The sequence below is a fragment of the Mesoplodon mirus genome (assembly GCF_964341445.2).
Source record: "Mesoplodon mirus genome assembly, chromosome: 4".
In the NCBI taxonomy this organism is placed as follows: Eukaryota; Metazoa; Chordata; class Mammalia; order Artiodactyla; family Ziphiidae; genus Mesoplodon; species Mesoplodon mirus.
In genome coordinates this window covers 61989267-62007562 of record NC_138979.1, presented here as the reverse complement: position 1 = coordinate 62007562, position 18296 = coordinate 61989267, and the positions used below count along the sequence as shown (strand labels likewise).

The 18296-nt window shown below is 45.0% G+C and overlaps 1 protein-coding gene across 4 annotated transcripts in view; it reads left to right on the top strand.

Annotated features, from left to right (window-relative positions):
• Positions 1–4444: 4444 nt before the first annotated feature.
• Positions 4445–18296, top strand: part of PARP6 (poly(ADP-ribose) polymerase family member 6) — a 28231-nt gene continuing 14379 nt past the window's right edge. For 2 of the 4 annotated variants that reach the window (XR_014293807.1, XR_014293808.1), the window contains exons 1-13: positions 4445–4969; positions 5799–6055; positions 7959–8160; positions 8812–8889; positions 9871–9965; positions 10413–10473; positions 10705–10795; positions 11252–11318; positions 13878–14027; positions 15144–15354; positions 15884–15937; positions 17740–17835; positions 18134–18226. Coding sequence is in view for 1 of the 4 variants with exons in the window: in XM_082618074.1 (XP_082474200.1) it covers positions 8158–8160; positions 8812–8889; positions 9871–9965; positions 10413–10473; positions 10705–10795; positions 11252–11318; positions 13878–14027; positions 15144–15354; positions 15884–15937; positions 17740–17835; positions 18134–18226 (999 nt within the window). In the remaining 3 variants the exon portion in view is untranslated. Of the gene's footprint in view, positions 6056–7958; positions 8161–8811; positions 8890–9870; positions 9966–10412; positions 10474–10704; positions 10796–11251; positions 11319–13877; positions 14028–15143; positions 15355–15883; positions 15938–17739; positions 17836–18133; positions 18227–18296 lie in introns of all 4 variants that reach the window. The other 2 variants (XR_014293806.1, XM_082618074.1) reach the window with 2 other exon arrangements.

The window sequence follows — 18296 nt, the reverse complement described above, 5'->3', positions numbered from 1 at the left end:
CTAAGTGGAGAAGAGATCAGAAGAGTTGATACTGGGCTAGTTAGGAGGCTAGTACAATGGTTCTGGTGAGGAAGAGTAGGACTATAAAAGAGGGATTGATTTAAGATGTAATAAGAGGTAAAATTTGTTCTGTTCACACGAGGGTGGGAGAAGTCTAAGATGTTTTCCTCTCAGGGTTCCAACTGAACAAGTCATAGGTGCTATTTACTAAACTAGGGTCATGAAAAAAATGCAGATTGAGAGGAAGAAGAAGAGTTTGCCTGTGAGACATACAAGTGGAGTTGTCTAAAAGGCAACTTGAAATGCAAGAGGTAAAGGATGGAGATGTATATTCGGGAGTCCCAGTCACCTGCAGTCAGTGTGTCACACGGGACGATTTAAACAGAAAAGCCACTTTTTTCTTTTAGTGCTAGCAAAGAACTAGAAACACTTTTTACTGTGTAAGTGTTCTCACTTACCCCTCTCTCATTCTAAGAAAAAGATTTCCCAGGCTTATTAGTTTTTGTTTTTGTTTTGTAACATATACATGTATCTATTCTTCAAATTCTAGAAAAGCCGTGTCTTGTAATGGCACTGGGTGGGTCATGGGATTGCCAAGCAGGACATGCAAGCTTGAAAAACAACTGGGAACAATGGGAGGCCAGTCCACCGGAGCAAAAGCCAAAATCAGATGTCAGACTAGCACAGTGAGAATATTGCCACTGTCATCACCATTGGACACTGGATGTCACCACCATCAGTACCCATACCACTACAGCCCCCAAGCACAGGATAGAGCTGATTGGACTGTGGCCACTGCCACCAGGATGAATTCTCCATGGTTCTATTTCTCTGAATCATTTACTCCAGAATCTACTTTTCTGGGGGCTACTTGGCCAAGCTTAGGTCACATACCTCTGTCTTAGATGCCAAAAAGCTGGGAAAGCAAAGACCCAACCTTTTCAATATCTGTCATGGAAGGTGGGCTTTGCTTACCTCCAAGACTTGTAACACAGGAAGGTGAATCAGATTCTGGGAAGTCACTGCAAAGAATGATGAAATGAGAAATGGGTGTTGACTGAACTGTTTTTTACAAATTATTATTATTTAAATGATGAATGACAGAAAAGGAGTCTATTAAGGAAGTTGTGAAGGAGCCACGTGAGGTTTAGGAAGAAACTGGAAGAACATAGCCCATAGGAGCCAACAGAGGAAAGGGATGCAGGGACTGCTGATCAACGATGCCAACTGACATCAATGGTCAAATCAGTTGAGCCTGGAATTTTCCAGTGGGTTCGGCAGCTCAGAAGTCATCTGTTACTTTGGTGAAAGTATTTTCAGTAGAGATTTGGGGGAGAGGTAAGATGGCACTAGATTTACTGAGCACATGGGAGGTAAGGAAGTAGGGATGGAGAGTGGAAACCACTCCCTAGAAGCTTGGTTGAAGGCAAGAAAAAGTGTGTAATAATCAGTAATGTGTGGGATTAAAATTGGATTTTTTTTTAGGTTGGGCTTGTTGATCAAGTTTATATGCTGAGATCAAAGAGTAAGAGAGAGGAAAAAGTTGACTATCCATGAAAGAGAGATGAAAATAAAGGATCAAATTTCCTGAAGAGACAAAAGGAGTGAAAAACAAATTGCAGTGAAACGATTAAGCTTGGATTTGAAGGGAGACCTCACTACCTCTGAGAAAGTAAGGGAGGGAGAGATTCAAATGTTTGGAGGGGGCTGAACATTAAGGCAGTTTCCTCACCGTTGCCTTTATTTTCTCTGTGAAGCAGAAAGGGGGATGGTGGCGGAAGCTGATGTGTAGAAGGATTGCTGGGTACACTCAGGGCCTAGCTGAGGAGACTGTGAATTTGTTGTAGCTCTATATTGGGTCTAGGGTAAGTTTTCTTAACGATTTATTCTAGATAAGGGTGACTCATAGATTCTAAGGTCAGAGGGCCTCAGAAATGGTCTGGGAAACTTTCAGGAACCAGACAGCAGTCTTATGATTTCTGGTCTCTGCCTGTCCAGGCTTCATTCTCTCTCTGCAGATAAACTTTCTCCATTCCTCATTCCTCATAGTATCTGGGAGGTGGATACACCATAGCTCCTGAGTTTATATCTCTTCTGCTCAAGAAACCAGTCCAGTTAGAATCATAATCTCTCAGCCCTAATCCAAGATTCCCAGGAGAGAACATTTGCTTAGCTCAGCTCAGATTAGGAATCCACTCACAGTTTGATAAACTGCAGCCAGAATGCCAGGGGTCACAGAAGACAAACATGGCCCTGGAGCCTATAGATCTGGAGAGTGAGTGTGGAAAATTTAATTCCCAAAGAATAGGGCTCGTGGGCTGGACTAACATAAAACAGTGTCCACTCACAAGCTCAATTCTGTGGGACTGGGTGATTTCCTTTATCCTGGTTTAGGATAGGAGAATAGAGAAGATAGATGGCTGGAATATCTGTGGCTATGATTTTAAGGGCAAGCATATTAGCAAAAATGTGGTTAAAGTAACTGACCATAGGATCTAGACCGGATGGAAAAAGTGAAGCCAGGAGAATACTGATCAACTACGAGGCAGTTGAGATTCATAATGAGTAGAAGAGCTGGTGGTGTGAGTTGGGGGGAAGTGAGGAAGGGAAATCCTGGAAGGTTATGGAATACTGGATTTTGACATTTCACTCATGGGGACAGACCTCCCATGCTTACCCAAAGTGCTGCTGTTCAAACACTTCCACACATGCTTGGCTCTCCAAAGCTGCTATGGGGCCCTTGCTGGTGAGTTGTTTGAGGGAGCAGAGCCACCTCCTTCCCCAACGACTCTGAACTTCTACGTTCTGCCACTAAGGCTCCAAGTCCTGTTATTTTATATACCTCACTTTTTTCAGTTATTATACACAATGCGTGTAACAAACTAATATTAAGACAGTGTTGAAGCCCAGGCTCAGAGGCCAGGTGAGAAGAGCAGGGATATCAAAAGGGATAGTGAGAAGGGAGATGCTGAGGTTATCCAAATGTAAAAAAAATCACTGCGAAAATTTATATATATATATATAATTTTTTAAAATATTTATTTATTTGGTTGTGCCGGGTCTTAGTTGTGGCAGGTGGGCTCCTTAGTTACAGCATGTGGGCTCCTTAGTTGTGGCATGTGAACTCTTAGTTGTGGCATGCATGTAGGATCTAGTTCCCGGACCAGGGATAGAACCCAGGCCCCCTGCATTGGGAGCACGGAGTCTTATCCACTGCGCCACCAGGGAAGTCCCTCACTGCAAAAATTCTGACTGAGGCCAGCTCCAGAGGGATAGATATGTTACATGTTTACATCACTCAGAGCCAAAGCCTTCCTTGTGTACACTGTGTCTAGCTAAAAAGAGGGAATGAGGAAGGTAAGTAGTTATAAGATAAGCTTTTCCCCATTAGTGCTGATGGAAAAGAGAGGCACATGGGAGCTCCAAGACACCCAATTCTGATAAGGATGAAGGGAGGTCTGGCCACGTCTCAGGGGAATAACCATAATAACCACGGTTAACAGCTTCCATTTATGGACGACTTCCTAGTCCCAGGTTTTCTGCTGGTTACTTTATATGCGTTAGGTTGAACCATATGAAATTTCTGTTTTGTAAAATACAAAGAGTCAAATACCTGCACATTCATACGGTTCGACATACCATCTCATTTCATCCTCACCACAACAGCCCCATTAAACAGATATCACTGTCCCCACTTTACAGATGAGAAAACCAAGACTCAGAAAGTGAAAGCCTTGGTTTAAGGCTGAACAATCAGTAAGTGCTGAAACCAAGCTTTGAACCCACGTTGTCCCAATAGAAGGCCAGAGTGCTTTCCAGCACACCACAGCTACCACGGGAGCAAAAGAGTTAAACTTAAGAATTAAAAGACGCTGGAACTTCCCTGGCGGTCCGATGGTTAAGACTGTTCTCCCAGTGCAGGGGACTCAGGTTCAACCCCTGGTAGGGGAACTAAGATACCACATGCTGCGTGGTGCAGCCAAAAAAGAAAAAAAATTAAAAACAAAAGAAGAATTAAAAGACCCTAAGGTGTTACAGACTAGAGATTCTTGGAGTCACCAAGGTCTCAGGGGGACCGTCTCAATCTTTATCCGCCACCCGGGTTCTAAAGTAGAGAGGTAGCCGGAACTGCCTTCCCCGCTCCTTCCTCCCAACCACAAGGGGCGCCAAACGCCAACAGCTTTGCTCAGAGGGCCCTCCGCGCACCCGCCAGGGCTCTCTTTGTTTCTCCACGCACCCGCCCAGCCCCACGGCGCAGGCGCCACCCTCCGCTCCGCACCCTGCTTCCAACCATCGATCACTGCGCAGGCGCCCCAACCAGGCGTCGGGGGAGGTGGTGGGCCCAGGGGCAGGCCGCGTGGCAGTTGGTCCGGAGCGGGCCACGTGGTCACGGTGCCGCCGCGCGAGCGTGCGCAGAGTGGCTCAGCGCGGCCGTGACGGAACGACGAGGCGTGGAGTTGCGCGACCTCGTCCGCCCGGCCCGGCCCCCGCCCCTTGGCTTGCCGCTCCGCCCCCGCGGGGCGTCCCGGGCCGCTAGTTCCCTCGGCGGCGGCCGCGCGCGGCCCGGGGTCGCCGTGAGTACTCACGAGGCCAGCCTGTGAGGCGGCCGCCACGGGGACGGGACGGGGCGGGGCGGCCGGGCCGCGGGAAGGGTTCGGGGCCCGCCCCGCCTCGGCCGGGGTGGATAAAGTGAGGGGCTTGCGCCGGGTGGCTCTGAAGGGCCCTCCTGGCCTTGACAGGCTTCGCTGAAGGCTGGGCGGCTGGCGACACAGATCGGGCACAGAGCTTCTTCCCCGGGAGGCAGGTGTTGGGTGTCTTTGGGGTCTCCGGAGGAAACCGGAGAAGAGCTTTTAATTGCTCCCCTAAAGGAGGCCTCAGGGCCTGTCCTGAGAGCGCGGTGGCAGCCAGTGTTCAGGGGCTCACGCCGGCCTCTGCCTCCGCCGGGTATCCTGGATAGCGGGAATCGCAGGTCTGTGGCTTCTCCCCCGCACTCTTTGTTCTGTGGCCTAGGCTTTCTGAGAGGAGCGCTCGCTGTAGAGCGGAGTAACCTGCTTGCCCAGTACCATAAAGCTGGGAGTCAAACCCAGAGTATAAACGATGAGATCGGAGGCTTTGACTAGATGTAAAGTTGTCACACCGGAGAACCTCCTTGGGCCTAGGCCAGGACCTTTGTCATCCGGACATGAGGCTTATTTGCATTTGGCCTGTCCCCGTGCAAATTCTCCGTTAGCTGCCATCATCCAAAGCACTGAAAAACAGACACCCTTCTCTGGGCATTCTTCACACAGTCTGTATTTGGCCTGGCTTTTCTTGAAAGGTTCCCTGCTTTACCTCATTTGGATAAGTTAGATAGGTCTCTCTTGCTTAAGTCATTAACAACTCCCTTAAGTGGTTGTACCCAAATCACAGGAAAAGTGGCTGTAATTAGAACCTGTCAGATGTCCGTAAGTCCCAATTCCACTTTACTCCTGACCCTAAGCAAGTAGCTTGACCTCCCTACACCTGATTATTCTATATATAACATGAAAGCTTTGAAATAGACCATTTCAGGCTTATTCCTCTTTAAAATGTCTGTGATTCCATGAATTCCATAACTACCCACCATTCCCCTTTTCGCACTCTTCACCATTTAAACCCATTCTCCATCTCTCCAGAGAAATGAGCCTTGAGATTAGAAGGTGGGAGTCCCTTTCACTGAAACAGCCTGGTTTGAAAAAGGTGGTAGTTTCTGAATTGTCTTTTCCCTGGACAGGAAAAATTTCCTCTGAACTACCTTTTTCTCCTTGTGATAACAACAGAAAACAAGCAGCAACAGCCCTTGGAGCGAGACTAAGTTTTCTTGACTTCCACAGTGACAGAGAGCTTGTGAAAGTTGGTACTTCTGGCCTACGCTGCCATCATCCTACCACCCAGCCCAAGACAGCCCAGGCTGGACATTAGTGCCTCCCTCTTTATTCCTCTGTGATCATCCAGATCAGCACCTGACTGTTTATTTTCAAATCTCACAAACACAGCCGCCAGATCTTCATATTCTGGTTCTCGGCTGCTCTTGAAGGTGAATGGAGTCTTGCTTTTTAAAATCATTTTTGTATGATTTTTGTCATTTTTGTCTACGTAGATGTGTTTAAGTTCTTGTATGTCTCTCCCCTTTGGCTTACGTCTCCAGCAGACAGTTCATTCATTCATTCACTCATTCAATAAATGTGTGTTGAGGGGCTGACATTATAGACAAAAGAGTCGAAGCCTCTACCACCATAGAGCTTATATTCTGGTGGGAGGTAAATGCAATAAACATTTTGTACGTCAGAGCGTGGTAGCTGCTGTGGAAAAAAAGCAAGGAAGGGGGATGGAGAGTGCTAGTATGTTGTGTGTTGGGGTTTTGCTGTTTTATATAGGATAGTCAAGGTGACCTTCAAGCAGAGATCTGAAAGGGTAAAGGAGTAAGCCATGTGGGTATCTGGTTGAAAAGCATTCCAAGAAGGGTGGCCAGCAGGGGCAAAGGCTCTGTGGTGGGAATATGCTTGATATGTTTGAAGAACAGCAAGGAGACATTTATGGAGTCTTAGTGATAATCTTCCTGTTCACATTTAGAGTTAACTTTTTAGAGAGAGCCCTTACAAGAGTAGACTCTGATTTTGTTTTTCTTTTTATGAAAATTTCCAACTATACACAGAAGTAGAGAGTGTAAGAAACCGTTATGTACTCGTCATTCAGCTTCATCAGTAATCAACATTTTGTCATGTTTATTTCATCTCCCCCCCCCCACTTTTTGTGCTGGAGTTGTATTTTAAAGCAAATCTCAGATATCACGCCATTTCACCTCTAAGAACTTCAGTTGCAGCTTCCCTTTGCATTTTTTTTTTCTGCATATGGTTTTTGATGGGTCAGTCAGCACTGCCAGCTGGAGGACTGCTGTGCTGTTTGCCCTGGCATTGTGCTTTATAACTCCATTCTGCGTCAGTTACCAGGTTTAAGTTGGTATCTGAGGAACAGACCATAGGCCGTTGAAACACGCAAGGATTTAGAACCGTGGTTCTCAGAATAACTTGGAGGGCTTGTTAAAACAGATTACTAGACCTCTGGAGTTTCTAATTAGTAGGTCTCAGTAGGGGGTCTGAGACTTTGCATTTTTAACAAGTTCCCAGGTGATATTGATGCTGCACATCCACAGACCTTACTTGGGAACTACTGATCTAGAAACGTAAGGTTAAATAGAACCATATTAAAGACCAAGAACACCTCTGTGTAAGGTTGGAGTGGATGAAACTGAGATAAGTGCAGAGCCAAGAAGGCCTAGGACAGTGGTTTTTAATCTTGTGAAAGGAGTAGGGGTTAGTGTTTTTCTGAGCATTTCTTAGGATCATTATTACATTATTTGGGGAGTAGGTTCCAGGAGGAATCCAGGGCATTATTTTGGCTGTGACAACTCAGACTGTGTCTACCAGAGAATGATCAGTGTTGTTGAGGACTTTTAAACTTAGCTATGATTGTTATATAAAGGCTTTTATAGATACTGGTGTTAAATAAGAGATAATGACTCAATTTGGAGAAGTAACTAGAGGTAAAGAGTCCAAAAAAAGAGTCTGCTTCTGATGGTGGTTGGCGCTATGAAGAATATTCTAAAATGAACTGACTAGACTGAGTAGCATAAGCATCCGGTCCTGCCATCATTTTTGGCTTCAGGGGTTGATATAGCATTATGAACTAGAGCAAGAACTTGCTTCAATCACAACTCCCCAGCTGGAGAACAATAATGTCTTACGTTTGTATAGTGCTTTCATGATTCATTATTTTTAAAGAACTGTGTGTACAAGTGTGTGTACATGCATGCAGGTATGTCTCTGTGTGCAAGTGTCTGTACATATGTATAATAAAAGTGTACCCATAAATGTGTGCTTGTGTATTTGCCACCCAGTTATTAAGTGGTGATGAGATCAATTGTTGTCTACTTTCTACAGGACAGTGACTTGTTACCACCACAACAGCAGAGCCTTCCTTCCTCAGCAGATCTCCAGTCAGCCCCTGACATCTCCCCCTCCCTCCCTTGTCTCCCTTTGTGGCCTCCTAAATGCCCATCTCGTTGGCCTGGGTTCAACTGGTGGTATGGAGGGGTGCTGCCTAGCACTGACCTGGGAGTGTGTGTGACCCACTGACCCAATGGTGAGAACTGACTGCCCAACTCTCCAACTGATCATCCAGGGGTAGATGGAACAAAGTGCAGACCTCACCTTTTCCCGGTGTTTTCCCTCCCACCCTTTTGGTAAATAGAGTGGCTATTTGAAGTTAAAGGAGGGAGAAGGGGCATGGAAACAGTCTTACTTGGTGTGTGTATAGGGAGTTTTCTTGGGAAGGAAGGGGAGAGTTAAATAAGGGTTAGAAAAGGAGTTATGAGACAAAAGAGCTAGGTATGCTTGAGAGCCACCTTGGGTAATGATCCAGAAGAGGCCAGCTTGTACTAAAACTTAGATATGCCTAGGAATCAACCTTGACATTGAACTCTTCCTCATGCCTCCCCCACTGGCTACCAGAGCCTCAGTCATCATACCCCATACCTAAGAAGGCTAAAATTCCCTACTGCTTTCCTCCATGACACCAAGTCAGTGCTAGACCATGGATATGACCAGATTCAGGAAGAGAGTGAGACGCTCCCAAAGGGTGAGGGGAAGGGAGCAAAGGGATTAGGGCCTCAGTTATTCTATCCCAAGGGACCTCCCATTCTTTGTGGAAACCTGTTTCCCATCCTAACCCCACTCTGTTCCGTGGGATAACAGGGACCCAACAAAGGGTTGTATCCTTATTTCTCATCATTAGGACATCAAAGGCCAGTTCTGGAATGATGATGATTCGGAGGGAGATAATGAATCAGAGGAATTTCTCTATGGAGTTCAGGTGAGATTACAGCCCCCAAAACCCATGTTGGATGGTCTAAACGTGTGCTTTTCTCTGGATACATCAAGAGTGAAAGATTATTTTGAGTAGAGATGAAGATAGAACGTCAGTGTAATCTGAGGATTATCTTGTCAGAGCTGATTTCCTATCTTTGCTCTTGCCTGGAACTCATATCTTTCCCAGTGTAAACTACACCCTCTGTACATGGAGGTTACCCATATCAGGGGTCCCTGGTCCGAGGCCTGTTAGGAACCGGGCTGCACAGCAGGAGGTGAGCGGCAGGCCAGCGAAGCTTCATCTGCCGCTCCCCATCGCTCCCCATTGCCCGCATTACTGCCCGAACCATCTCTATTCCCACCCCCACCCTCCACCCCCGCTACCGTGGTCTGTGGAAAAATTGTCTTCCAGGAAACCGGTCCATGGTGCCAGAAAGGTTGGGGACCGCTGACCTATATGTTCTTAGTTTTAAAACATTATTTTCTGGCTATTCCCTCACTAGCCAGCAGGGGTCGTTTCATTCATAGGGTCAAATTTTTAAAAGATTATTCTACCAATGATTGTTTAATGCTATCACTGCCTAGGGTATGATCCTGAGCAGGAATGTTGGACTCTAGACAGAACCAATCTGAGTTAAATTCTGTACTCTTCAGTCTGTTCTGAGTTCTTACAGAAGGGATCCCTAAGTGTCCTGGTCAGGGTTGAGAGAAAAAGCTGAGGCTTAAGGATGTGAACTCCTTAAGCAAAGCCTGCAGTTGGTCTACTAAAACTTCCTAGAGTGGTGATGGAGGGAGACTTGTCTGTCAGTGAGACTTGTCTGGTGGCCCAGCTAGGGCCACCACCAAAAGCCCCTTCATATAAGCAGCTTTTGCTTGTATGTATTGCTGTAGTTTGATATCCCTATTCTGGATGTTTCTTCATGTTCTGTTTTTCATCTCTCTTCCCCTCTGTCTTTCCCCTCCACCATTTTTGCTGCTGACCTAGGGGAGCTGTGCAGCTGACTTATATCGACACCCACAGCTCGATGCAGACATTGAAGCAGTGAAGGAGATCTACAGTGAAAACTCTGTATCCATCAGGTGGGACTCTACTTCAGGGATGGCAGGGGACTCAGCCACTTCTTTCTGAGTTGTTAAAAGGGTAGAGGTTTTTTCTTTATGGTATGATGGGGGCGCAGGTGGTCTGTGGACCTTGATAAGTTTTGAGCTTAATGATGGTGGGGGTTGTTTAGAATACTTGAGGTTGGCTGACAGGAGTAAGTAGGAAAGTATAGCCACTTTTCTTAGAAGTTCCCTCTTATCCTAGACTCCTCTAGGCTGATAGTTTCACCTTTGAGGTAAGAAGGGCTTCTGGCCTGGCAAAGGCCCAGATCATAAAAGTGGCTTCAGGCTGTAGCTAAGAACCTAAATACAGAGCTGGCTTCCACCCTTCCCTCTCCCTTATCCCCAGGCTCTGTTCTCCCTCAGTCTCTGTTCCCTTCTTTCTCCCTTAATGAATCTCACTTGTGGTTGCCTGTATCTCTATAGAGAATATGGAACTATTGATGACGTGGACATTGACCTCCACATCAACATCAGCTTCCTCGATGTAAGTGGTGCTGGTGCCTGCCAACAACATGTCTCGTTGGGCTTGTGGATTTTGCCATGTAGGCCTGGAGTCTTGTTCCTGACTGCTGTATTTGAAGCACGTATTATTCATGCCTGTCTTTCCTAGATCATCAGCAGACAGTGCTGTGTGCATGTGTGTATCATATAGTGAAAACTTCAAGTCCATTCCTCTCTGTTGCTAAACTAGAAACTATTGACCTTACTCTTTTAGGAGGAAGTTTCTACAGCCTGGAAGGTCCTCCGGACAGAACCTATTGTGTTGAGGCTGCGATTTTCGCTCTCCCAGTACCTTGATGGACCGGGTAAAGGCAGTGACTTTGGGCATGTGGGTGCTCTGTGTGTGGTCTCATCCAAAGTCCTAAATTAACTGAGGTAGAGAAAAACTAGGAACAAGGCCTGTTGGTGTAATCTGTAGGCCATTGGTAGGAGCTTTTCAGTCTCTTCTCATTGGTGTCTTCATACCCTATTGCCTGATAGTCATGCCTTAAAGGCCTTCCTGGTTAATGAAATTGTATTCTCCAGTTCCCAGATATTACTTATTCCTCCCCTTCCCCTCAACTTCCAGTATAAGTTGAGGATATTTGAAATTGGTCAGACAGTTCCCAGAATCTACCCTCTGCCTCAGATATTTCCCTTGTCCATCATTATTGTTTAGAGTACCCTTAGAATCTGAGGAAGCTAATCCACTGAAATGGGGCTTTGGACTCCCAGGAGGATAGACATGGATACATAGTAGGAGCTTTCTCTTCTCTTTGCAGAACCATCAATTGAGGTTTTCCAGCCATCAAATAAGGAAGGATTTGGGCTGGGTCTTCAGTTGAAAAAGTAAGAACTTTGATCTTTCTGGTTATGAACATTGAGGGAAAGAGAGATGGACATGTGGATGGACAGGCAGACTCTTGAATGTTTCCTTCCAAAAGTGTATTTCTGAGATATGCCCAAGAAAGACTAAAATAAATTTGGGGAGCCAAATTTATGGTTAGGTAAGGGAGCTTGTGTTTCTGGGGTATCTGGCCTTGGGGCTTCCTGGAGGTGAGAGGTGAAACTCATCAGTACTTAGCATTTAAGGAAAAGCGCAACCCTGGCATTAGAGTCATGCTCATCACATTTCCTCAGAGTGGGGCTCTAGGATTTCAGACAGTTTTAATTTATTGAATGTGTTGAGCACCTTGCTAAGTATTTGGTATACAATACTGAGAAGTGAACTCAGTTAAGTTCCAAACAGAGTCCAGTGGATACATGTTCTAATACAAGTGAATATGTAAGATTTAGAAAGAACACAGAGGAAGGTGTAGGTGTAACTTAGTCTGGTGGCAGGTGGATGAATGAAAGATGAAAGGGAGATGATTACTGGTCTTCAAGGATGGATAAGAGTTGCCCATGTAGACAGTGGAGTAAATAACATTTGCAAGGGCACAGTCATGTGAAGCAGCATGTGTGTAGGAAGCTTCAAGTAGTTATGTATTGCTAGTAAAATGCAAGGGGAGAATGGTAGGAACTAAAGTTAAAGCCAGAGAAGCAGGAAGGAGTCCAAATCAGAGAGGATCTTGGGCTTTTGGTAGCATTGAAAGGTTTTAGGCAGAGAAAGGATGTGGTCAGATTTAGTTTTAAAAAAACCATTCTGGTAGCACTGTGCAAAATAGGTAGGAGGGGTGAGATAAGAGACCAGGACTGTTTTAATAGGAGGCATTTGTAGAAGTCCATACATGAGATGATGAAAGCCTGAACCAAAGTACAACTGTAGGTAAGATTAGAGATGAGAGATAGACTAGAGAAATTTGCAGCGTTTAAAATCAATAAGACTTGAAGAATGATTTGGGTATGTTGTATATGATAAGAGCCAAGGAATAGTGTAATATTACTCTTAGGTTTCCAGCCTCGATGTCTGGGTAAATTTTAATACCACTCATTTATATAGGGATTTAGAAGAGGAGCACGTTTGTGAGACGAGGACAGATAGTTCCATTTTAAACATGTTGTTTAAAGTTAACTTCAAGATATTCCAGTGGAGATGCTCAATACAGAGTTAGATATGTAGATTTGATACTTACAGGAGAGGTTCAGGTTGAAGTTATATAGCAGTGTATGGGTGAGACTTGCACCCAGTGTAGAATATGAGATTGCTAAAGGAGAGCATGATAGAATGAGAAGAAAATAAAATCAAGGGCAGAACACCCTTTAACCCAGACAAAATACCAGGAGTAGGTAGAGGAAGAAGAAACACTGAAGGTAGGTCAGAGAAATTGGAGAAGAATGGGAAGAGAATAGAGTCAGAGAAGGCAAGGAGGAGCATTTCTACAAGGAGGGCCAGATGCCAGAGAGGATGAGTAAGAGGAGAACCTAGGAGTTTCTGTTAGATTTAGCATCAAGGTGAGAGCAGTTGTGGAGTGGTGAAGGTAGAAACCAGAATACAGTAAGTATTCTGGAGAAGTGAGTGATTGGCAACAAAATAGAAACAATAAGTGTGGATTAAGAAATTTGGATGAGGATATAAGGGGAAGAGGGAGAGGTAGCTAGGCTGAGGTAAAGAAACTTGAAACTTTTTGTAGACTTCAGTAAAGGAACTGACAGGAGAGGGGGGATGATTGACAGATCAAGGTCCCATGAGGGGCTGAGATCTAGAGGACAAATAGAGCAATTGATCCTTAATAGGAAGGTCACCTTGTCTCCAGAGAATGGAGGGATCAAGTAAGGGTAGAAATGGAAGTAGATTCTGTAGTAGGGTTGCAAAATTATGGAAGATGATATCTCATGCCTTCAGTTTTCTCTATTGAGAAGAGAGACTATCAGTTGTAGGTGAAGTTAGGAGCTTAAAGAAGGTGATAAGGATTTAGAATAAGAAGGTAGAGTGATACTAGAGAGAACTGATCAAGGACAAGTGAAAGGACTGACAAGACTAGCTGAGGGCCCAGCCCAAGTTGGAAACCATAAATTTGGGGATGTAATGTTTTGCCTAACAATGTCATACCCTTCGTGTCCCTTGTCCTTTTCTTCACTATTCACAAGGCAGAGGGTGGTACTCACCACTTCTGTTCCACTTTCAGTATAGCTCTTCTTGGCAATAAATTGCCAGGTTCACAGCTTTTGCAGACTCACCTTTGAGATCTCCCTCTAAAGGCAAAGCATCTAAGAATTTTTCTGGACCATTAGACTAGGTAAGGGAGTGGGAATTTACCCACGAAGGTAAAGAGGTACTTTAGGACAGTACATTTCCACGTGCTAAGATTATATCAGTGGGGTCTTGAGACACACCTTCCCCTACAACAACTAGCTTTGCAGTCACTGGGTCTGAATTTTAGATTAGTTGCCTTTCATAGTCCTATTTCTTGACCTGGGCTTCCCCTGCCTGAGCTTCTCTAAGCCTGTTCCTCTTTAATTCTTTAGGATCCTGGGTATGTTTACATCCCAACAATGGAAACATCTCAGCAACGATTTCTTAAAGACCCAGCAGGAGAAGAGGCACAGCTGGTTCAAGGCAAGTGGTACCATCAAGAAGTTCCGAGCTGGCCTCAGCATCTTCTCACCCATCCCCAAGTAAGTTTCTCCATGAGCTGATTATCTCTAATCACTGTAATCTCATCTAAGCCTCCACCCCACTTTCTTGATTATGTAAATTATTCTATCCTCTTCCTAGGTCCTCTAAATTCTGTACCTTTAACTACTAATACCATCCACATGGTCCTGTCCCTTATGTGTCTTTACCCTTCTACTCCTGACCCAGTAGTCATATCTCATCCTTTATGTAAAAGACAGTACCTAGCGCATGGTACGTGTTTGGAGAAATGTATGCTAATCTCTCCATCTTTACTTTCTTGGACACTTATCCTTATTCCCTATCCTAAGGAGGCAGAGTCAGAGCTAATAGGCCCCAAGTCCTTGCTCTTACGGAAGGGCACATTGATTTACTACCTAGGTTCTGGAAATAAATATTGCTCAATTCTTTGATCCTAGGCCTACATTTATCCCCCCCTGGTGCCTTCTGATCTTCCGAAAGGCAAATACAAACCCAGATTTGTAGTTTTCCAGGTGCCATTATTGACAGACCCACAGACATTAGGCTCTTTGGGGTCCAACTATTGCCTAGTAGTTTACACACACACACACACACTCTCTCTCTCTCTCTCTCTCTCTCTCTCTCTCTCTCTCTCTCTCTCCCCCCCTCCCTCCCTCTCCCTCCCTCTCTCCCTCCCCACCCACCCCAAGTGAAACGGGCATCCTCTCCAGGGTATCATTCCTTACCTGGCCTAGATGCTGCACAGAACGACCTAGGCTTTGCCTTTGCCTGCCCTCATGTTCCAATCTGAAGAACACATAGATAATGACATAAAAATCAAACCAGTTGTGTAGTGATCTACTTGCTTTGACAGTTTGATCCAGTGGAACTTTCCTCAGATATGAGTTGCTCTTTGGCTTAGGTCATTTCATCTATTTTTATCTCCAGACCTCTTCTTTTTTTTTTTTTTTCTTTTTCTTTCTGGTCATGCCATGTGACATGAGAGATCTTAGTTTCCTGACCAGAGATCAAACCCGCACCCCCTACATTGGAAGTGCGGAGTCTTAAACACTGGACCCCCAGGGAAGTCCCTCCAGGCCTCTTCTAGGGCTCATACTGAATCCTCAGTCTCATCACTTCTCTTTGCTCTGTGTCAGGTCTCCGAGTTTCCCTATCATACAGGACTCCATGCTGAAAGGCAAACTGGGTGTACCAGAGCTTCGAGTTGGACGCCTCATGAACCGTTCCATCTCCTGCACCATGAAGAACCCCAAAGTAGAGGTGTTTGGCTACCCTCCCAGCCCCCAGGCAGGTCTCCAGTGCCCCCAGCACGTGGGCCTCCCTTCCCCAGCATGGACCTCTCCTTTGGTACATGGCTGAGGAGGGTTTGACTTGGGTGTTAGAGGGTGGGAGAGGAAATGTGGGAATACAGCTTCTCAAAGTGGGGTGGGGGTCTGGTTGTCTAGGCATCATAAACCAAACCTGGGCATGAATCATGAGTGAGTAGAATGGAACACATTTTTTAATAGTTGTGAACTTATATCTGAACAGTCTGGCAGGCTTCTCTGATAGTATGTCATGAAGCAGAGAGTCTGGGGTTGGGCATCCCACGGAGATGTCATGTATGATTTTGTTAGGTTGTGGTTAGGACTTGGTAGTCAGCTACTTTACAGACCTATTCCACCTACCTTGAAGGGGTTTAAGGACAGGTGAGTCTTTTTTAAGAACCTTGGCAAAAATGTCTGAAGGTCTTCTCTGCAGCTTGGGGATTACTTAGACTGATCAGCGTTAGGGCTTAGCTACTTTAGGAGAATTTTAGGTAGTGGGTGTGAGTGAGGTCTTTCTAGTCACCAGCTTCATAGGAGGTTCACGGAGTCTATCTTTTTCCTCTCATCAGGTCAGTGGTCACTGCAAAAACATCCCCACTCTGGAATATGGATTCCTTGTCCAGGTAATCAAGTCCAAAGGTTCATTCCAAATCCTTTCCCCTGTTTTCTGACCCATCTGATCCCCTAACATCTCCCAGCTCTTCAGTCAGTTAGCAAACATTTCCTGAATTGTTCTGCTTCCAGAACTATACTGAGTGTTGTGTGGATAGGAGAAAAGAAGGCATAGTTCCCACCGTCAAGAAGCTTATAGCATTATTGGGAAGACAATGTTTATAGACCACTTACGATCAAGTGCCAAATGAGACATTGCAGATTTTAAGTGCGCTGGTGCCAAGATGAGAGAAAGATTGACACTGAGTTTCTTATGATCCCGCACCTCCTTGCTCAAGTGGGCTTCACTTTTCCTCACAAACTTTCACTGCTTAGCTGCTTCTGGTCATTTGCTTCTTTTTAAACCCTCTTTATTTTCCAGACATGGTTTCACTTTTTTTTTAAAAAAATTATTTATTTTTATTTTTGGCTGCCTTGGGTCTTTGTTTCTGTTCATGGGCTTTTCTCTAGTTGCAGCGAGCAGGGGCTACTCTTCGTTGTGGTGTGCCGGCTTCAGTAGTTGTGGCACTCGGGCTCAGTAGTTATGGCTCGTGGGCTCTAGAGCACAGACTCAGTAGTTGTGGCGCATGGGCTTAGTTGCTTCGCGGCATGTGGGGTCTTCCTGGAGCAGGGCTCGAACCCATGTCCTCTGCATTGGCAGGTGGGTTCTTAACCACTGTGCCACCAGGGATGCCCCATGGTTTCACTTTTGCATCTCCATTATCTTTGTTCATGTCATTCCCTCCACTGACCTTTCTCACTATATCTGCCTATTGCAGTCAAGTCTCAGATGCCAGCTTTTCCATAAAATCTTCTCTGTTACTTGAAATGTATTAGCTGGAAGTGTGTCTGTCTCCTCTCATTGAACTCTTTTGATGCTTTTTGTTTTATATGGCACTGATGTGTCAGGAACCATATGCTGCCTTGAATTGTAATTAATTTGTGTACATACCACATCTTCTCTGTTGGAGTATGGGGTCTGAGAAGACAGTCTTTTATATTATTGAATAATCAAGGAGACCTTTCACTGAGCTAGGTGCATAGTAGGCATTCAATAAATCTGCATTAAATGAATGGATAAAAGCCCTTGCATGTCCATTTACCATCCCAAAAGTTTGTGAAATGGGAACAATTTGATTTATACACAAAGTGTACATGGTCGCAAAAGCCATGTTAAGACAGAGTGTATAAAAAATACTTTAGGATATTGCTGCATGAGCTCTGGATTTGTGCTGTCTTCCCAGCACAGAGTTTTATCTATCGTCTTGATCAGTTTACAGGCTGATTGTTCTAGCTAGTTAAAATGGCTTCTCAGGCATCTGATCATGGACTGAATACTCACTTGTCACATGGGGGCGATCGGTAATTACTACAACTAATGTTAATAGTTTGATTAGTACTTGTTTATAAAATACTTTCACAGAAATCATCTTTTTACTCTCAGTACCTTTGTGAGGTGAATAATGTCCATTTTGTAAATGAAGAAACCAAGGCTCAGGTTAATTGACTTGCCCAAAGTTATATATGGTATTAAGTAGTAGAGGGGGGAATCTTAACCCAGGTCTTCTACCATGGCTGGTCTTATTTTTATTATACTATATAGTCTTAGCTCTAGAGTTAGGCTATCAGTTTAACTAAGTGCAGGATCCAAGAACAGATTCTACCTTAGGCACAGGGCTGGGAGGTAGGAGAGTAACTGGAAAAGAAGTTCAGATTATTTCCTACATCTGGGTTTGTGCTTCCAAAAGATAAGTAGAGTCTCTTCTCTCCTCAGATCATGAAATATGCAGAGCAGAGGATTCCAACATTGAATGAGTACTGCGTGGTGTGTGATGAGCAGCATGTCTTCCAGAATGGGTCCATGCTCAAGGTATATGCCTCTACTTCGTGACCCTCTTTCTTGCACCCTTAGCTGAGGCCCCTTAATTCCTCATCTCTCCATTTTTCCTTTCTTCCTGGATCTATGGTAAAAGTAGAATTCTGTCCACACTCCTTGAGACTCTAGAAATAATTGTTTTTCTCAGCAAATCTCAGCAGTCCTGTTTGGAAAGATGAGGATATGTGAATATCAATCTAGAGTTGTCTGAGGTCAGGCACCCCTCTTGCACCATGATACCTTCTTATTGGACACCTCCTGCCACCACCATCTCTTTAATATGTCCATTCAGCCAGCCGTCTGTACTCGTGAACTGTGCGTTTTCTCCTTCTACACCTTGGGAGTCATGTCCGGAGCTGCAGAGGAGGTGGCCACTGGAGCAGAGGTATGGGGGAGGGAAAAGCTGCTGGGGAATTGGGATCAAGAAAGGCTGGGGAACACAGCAGTTTCAGTGC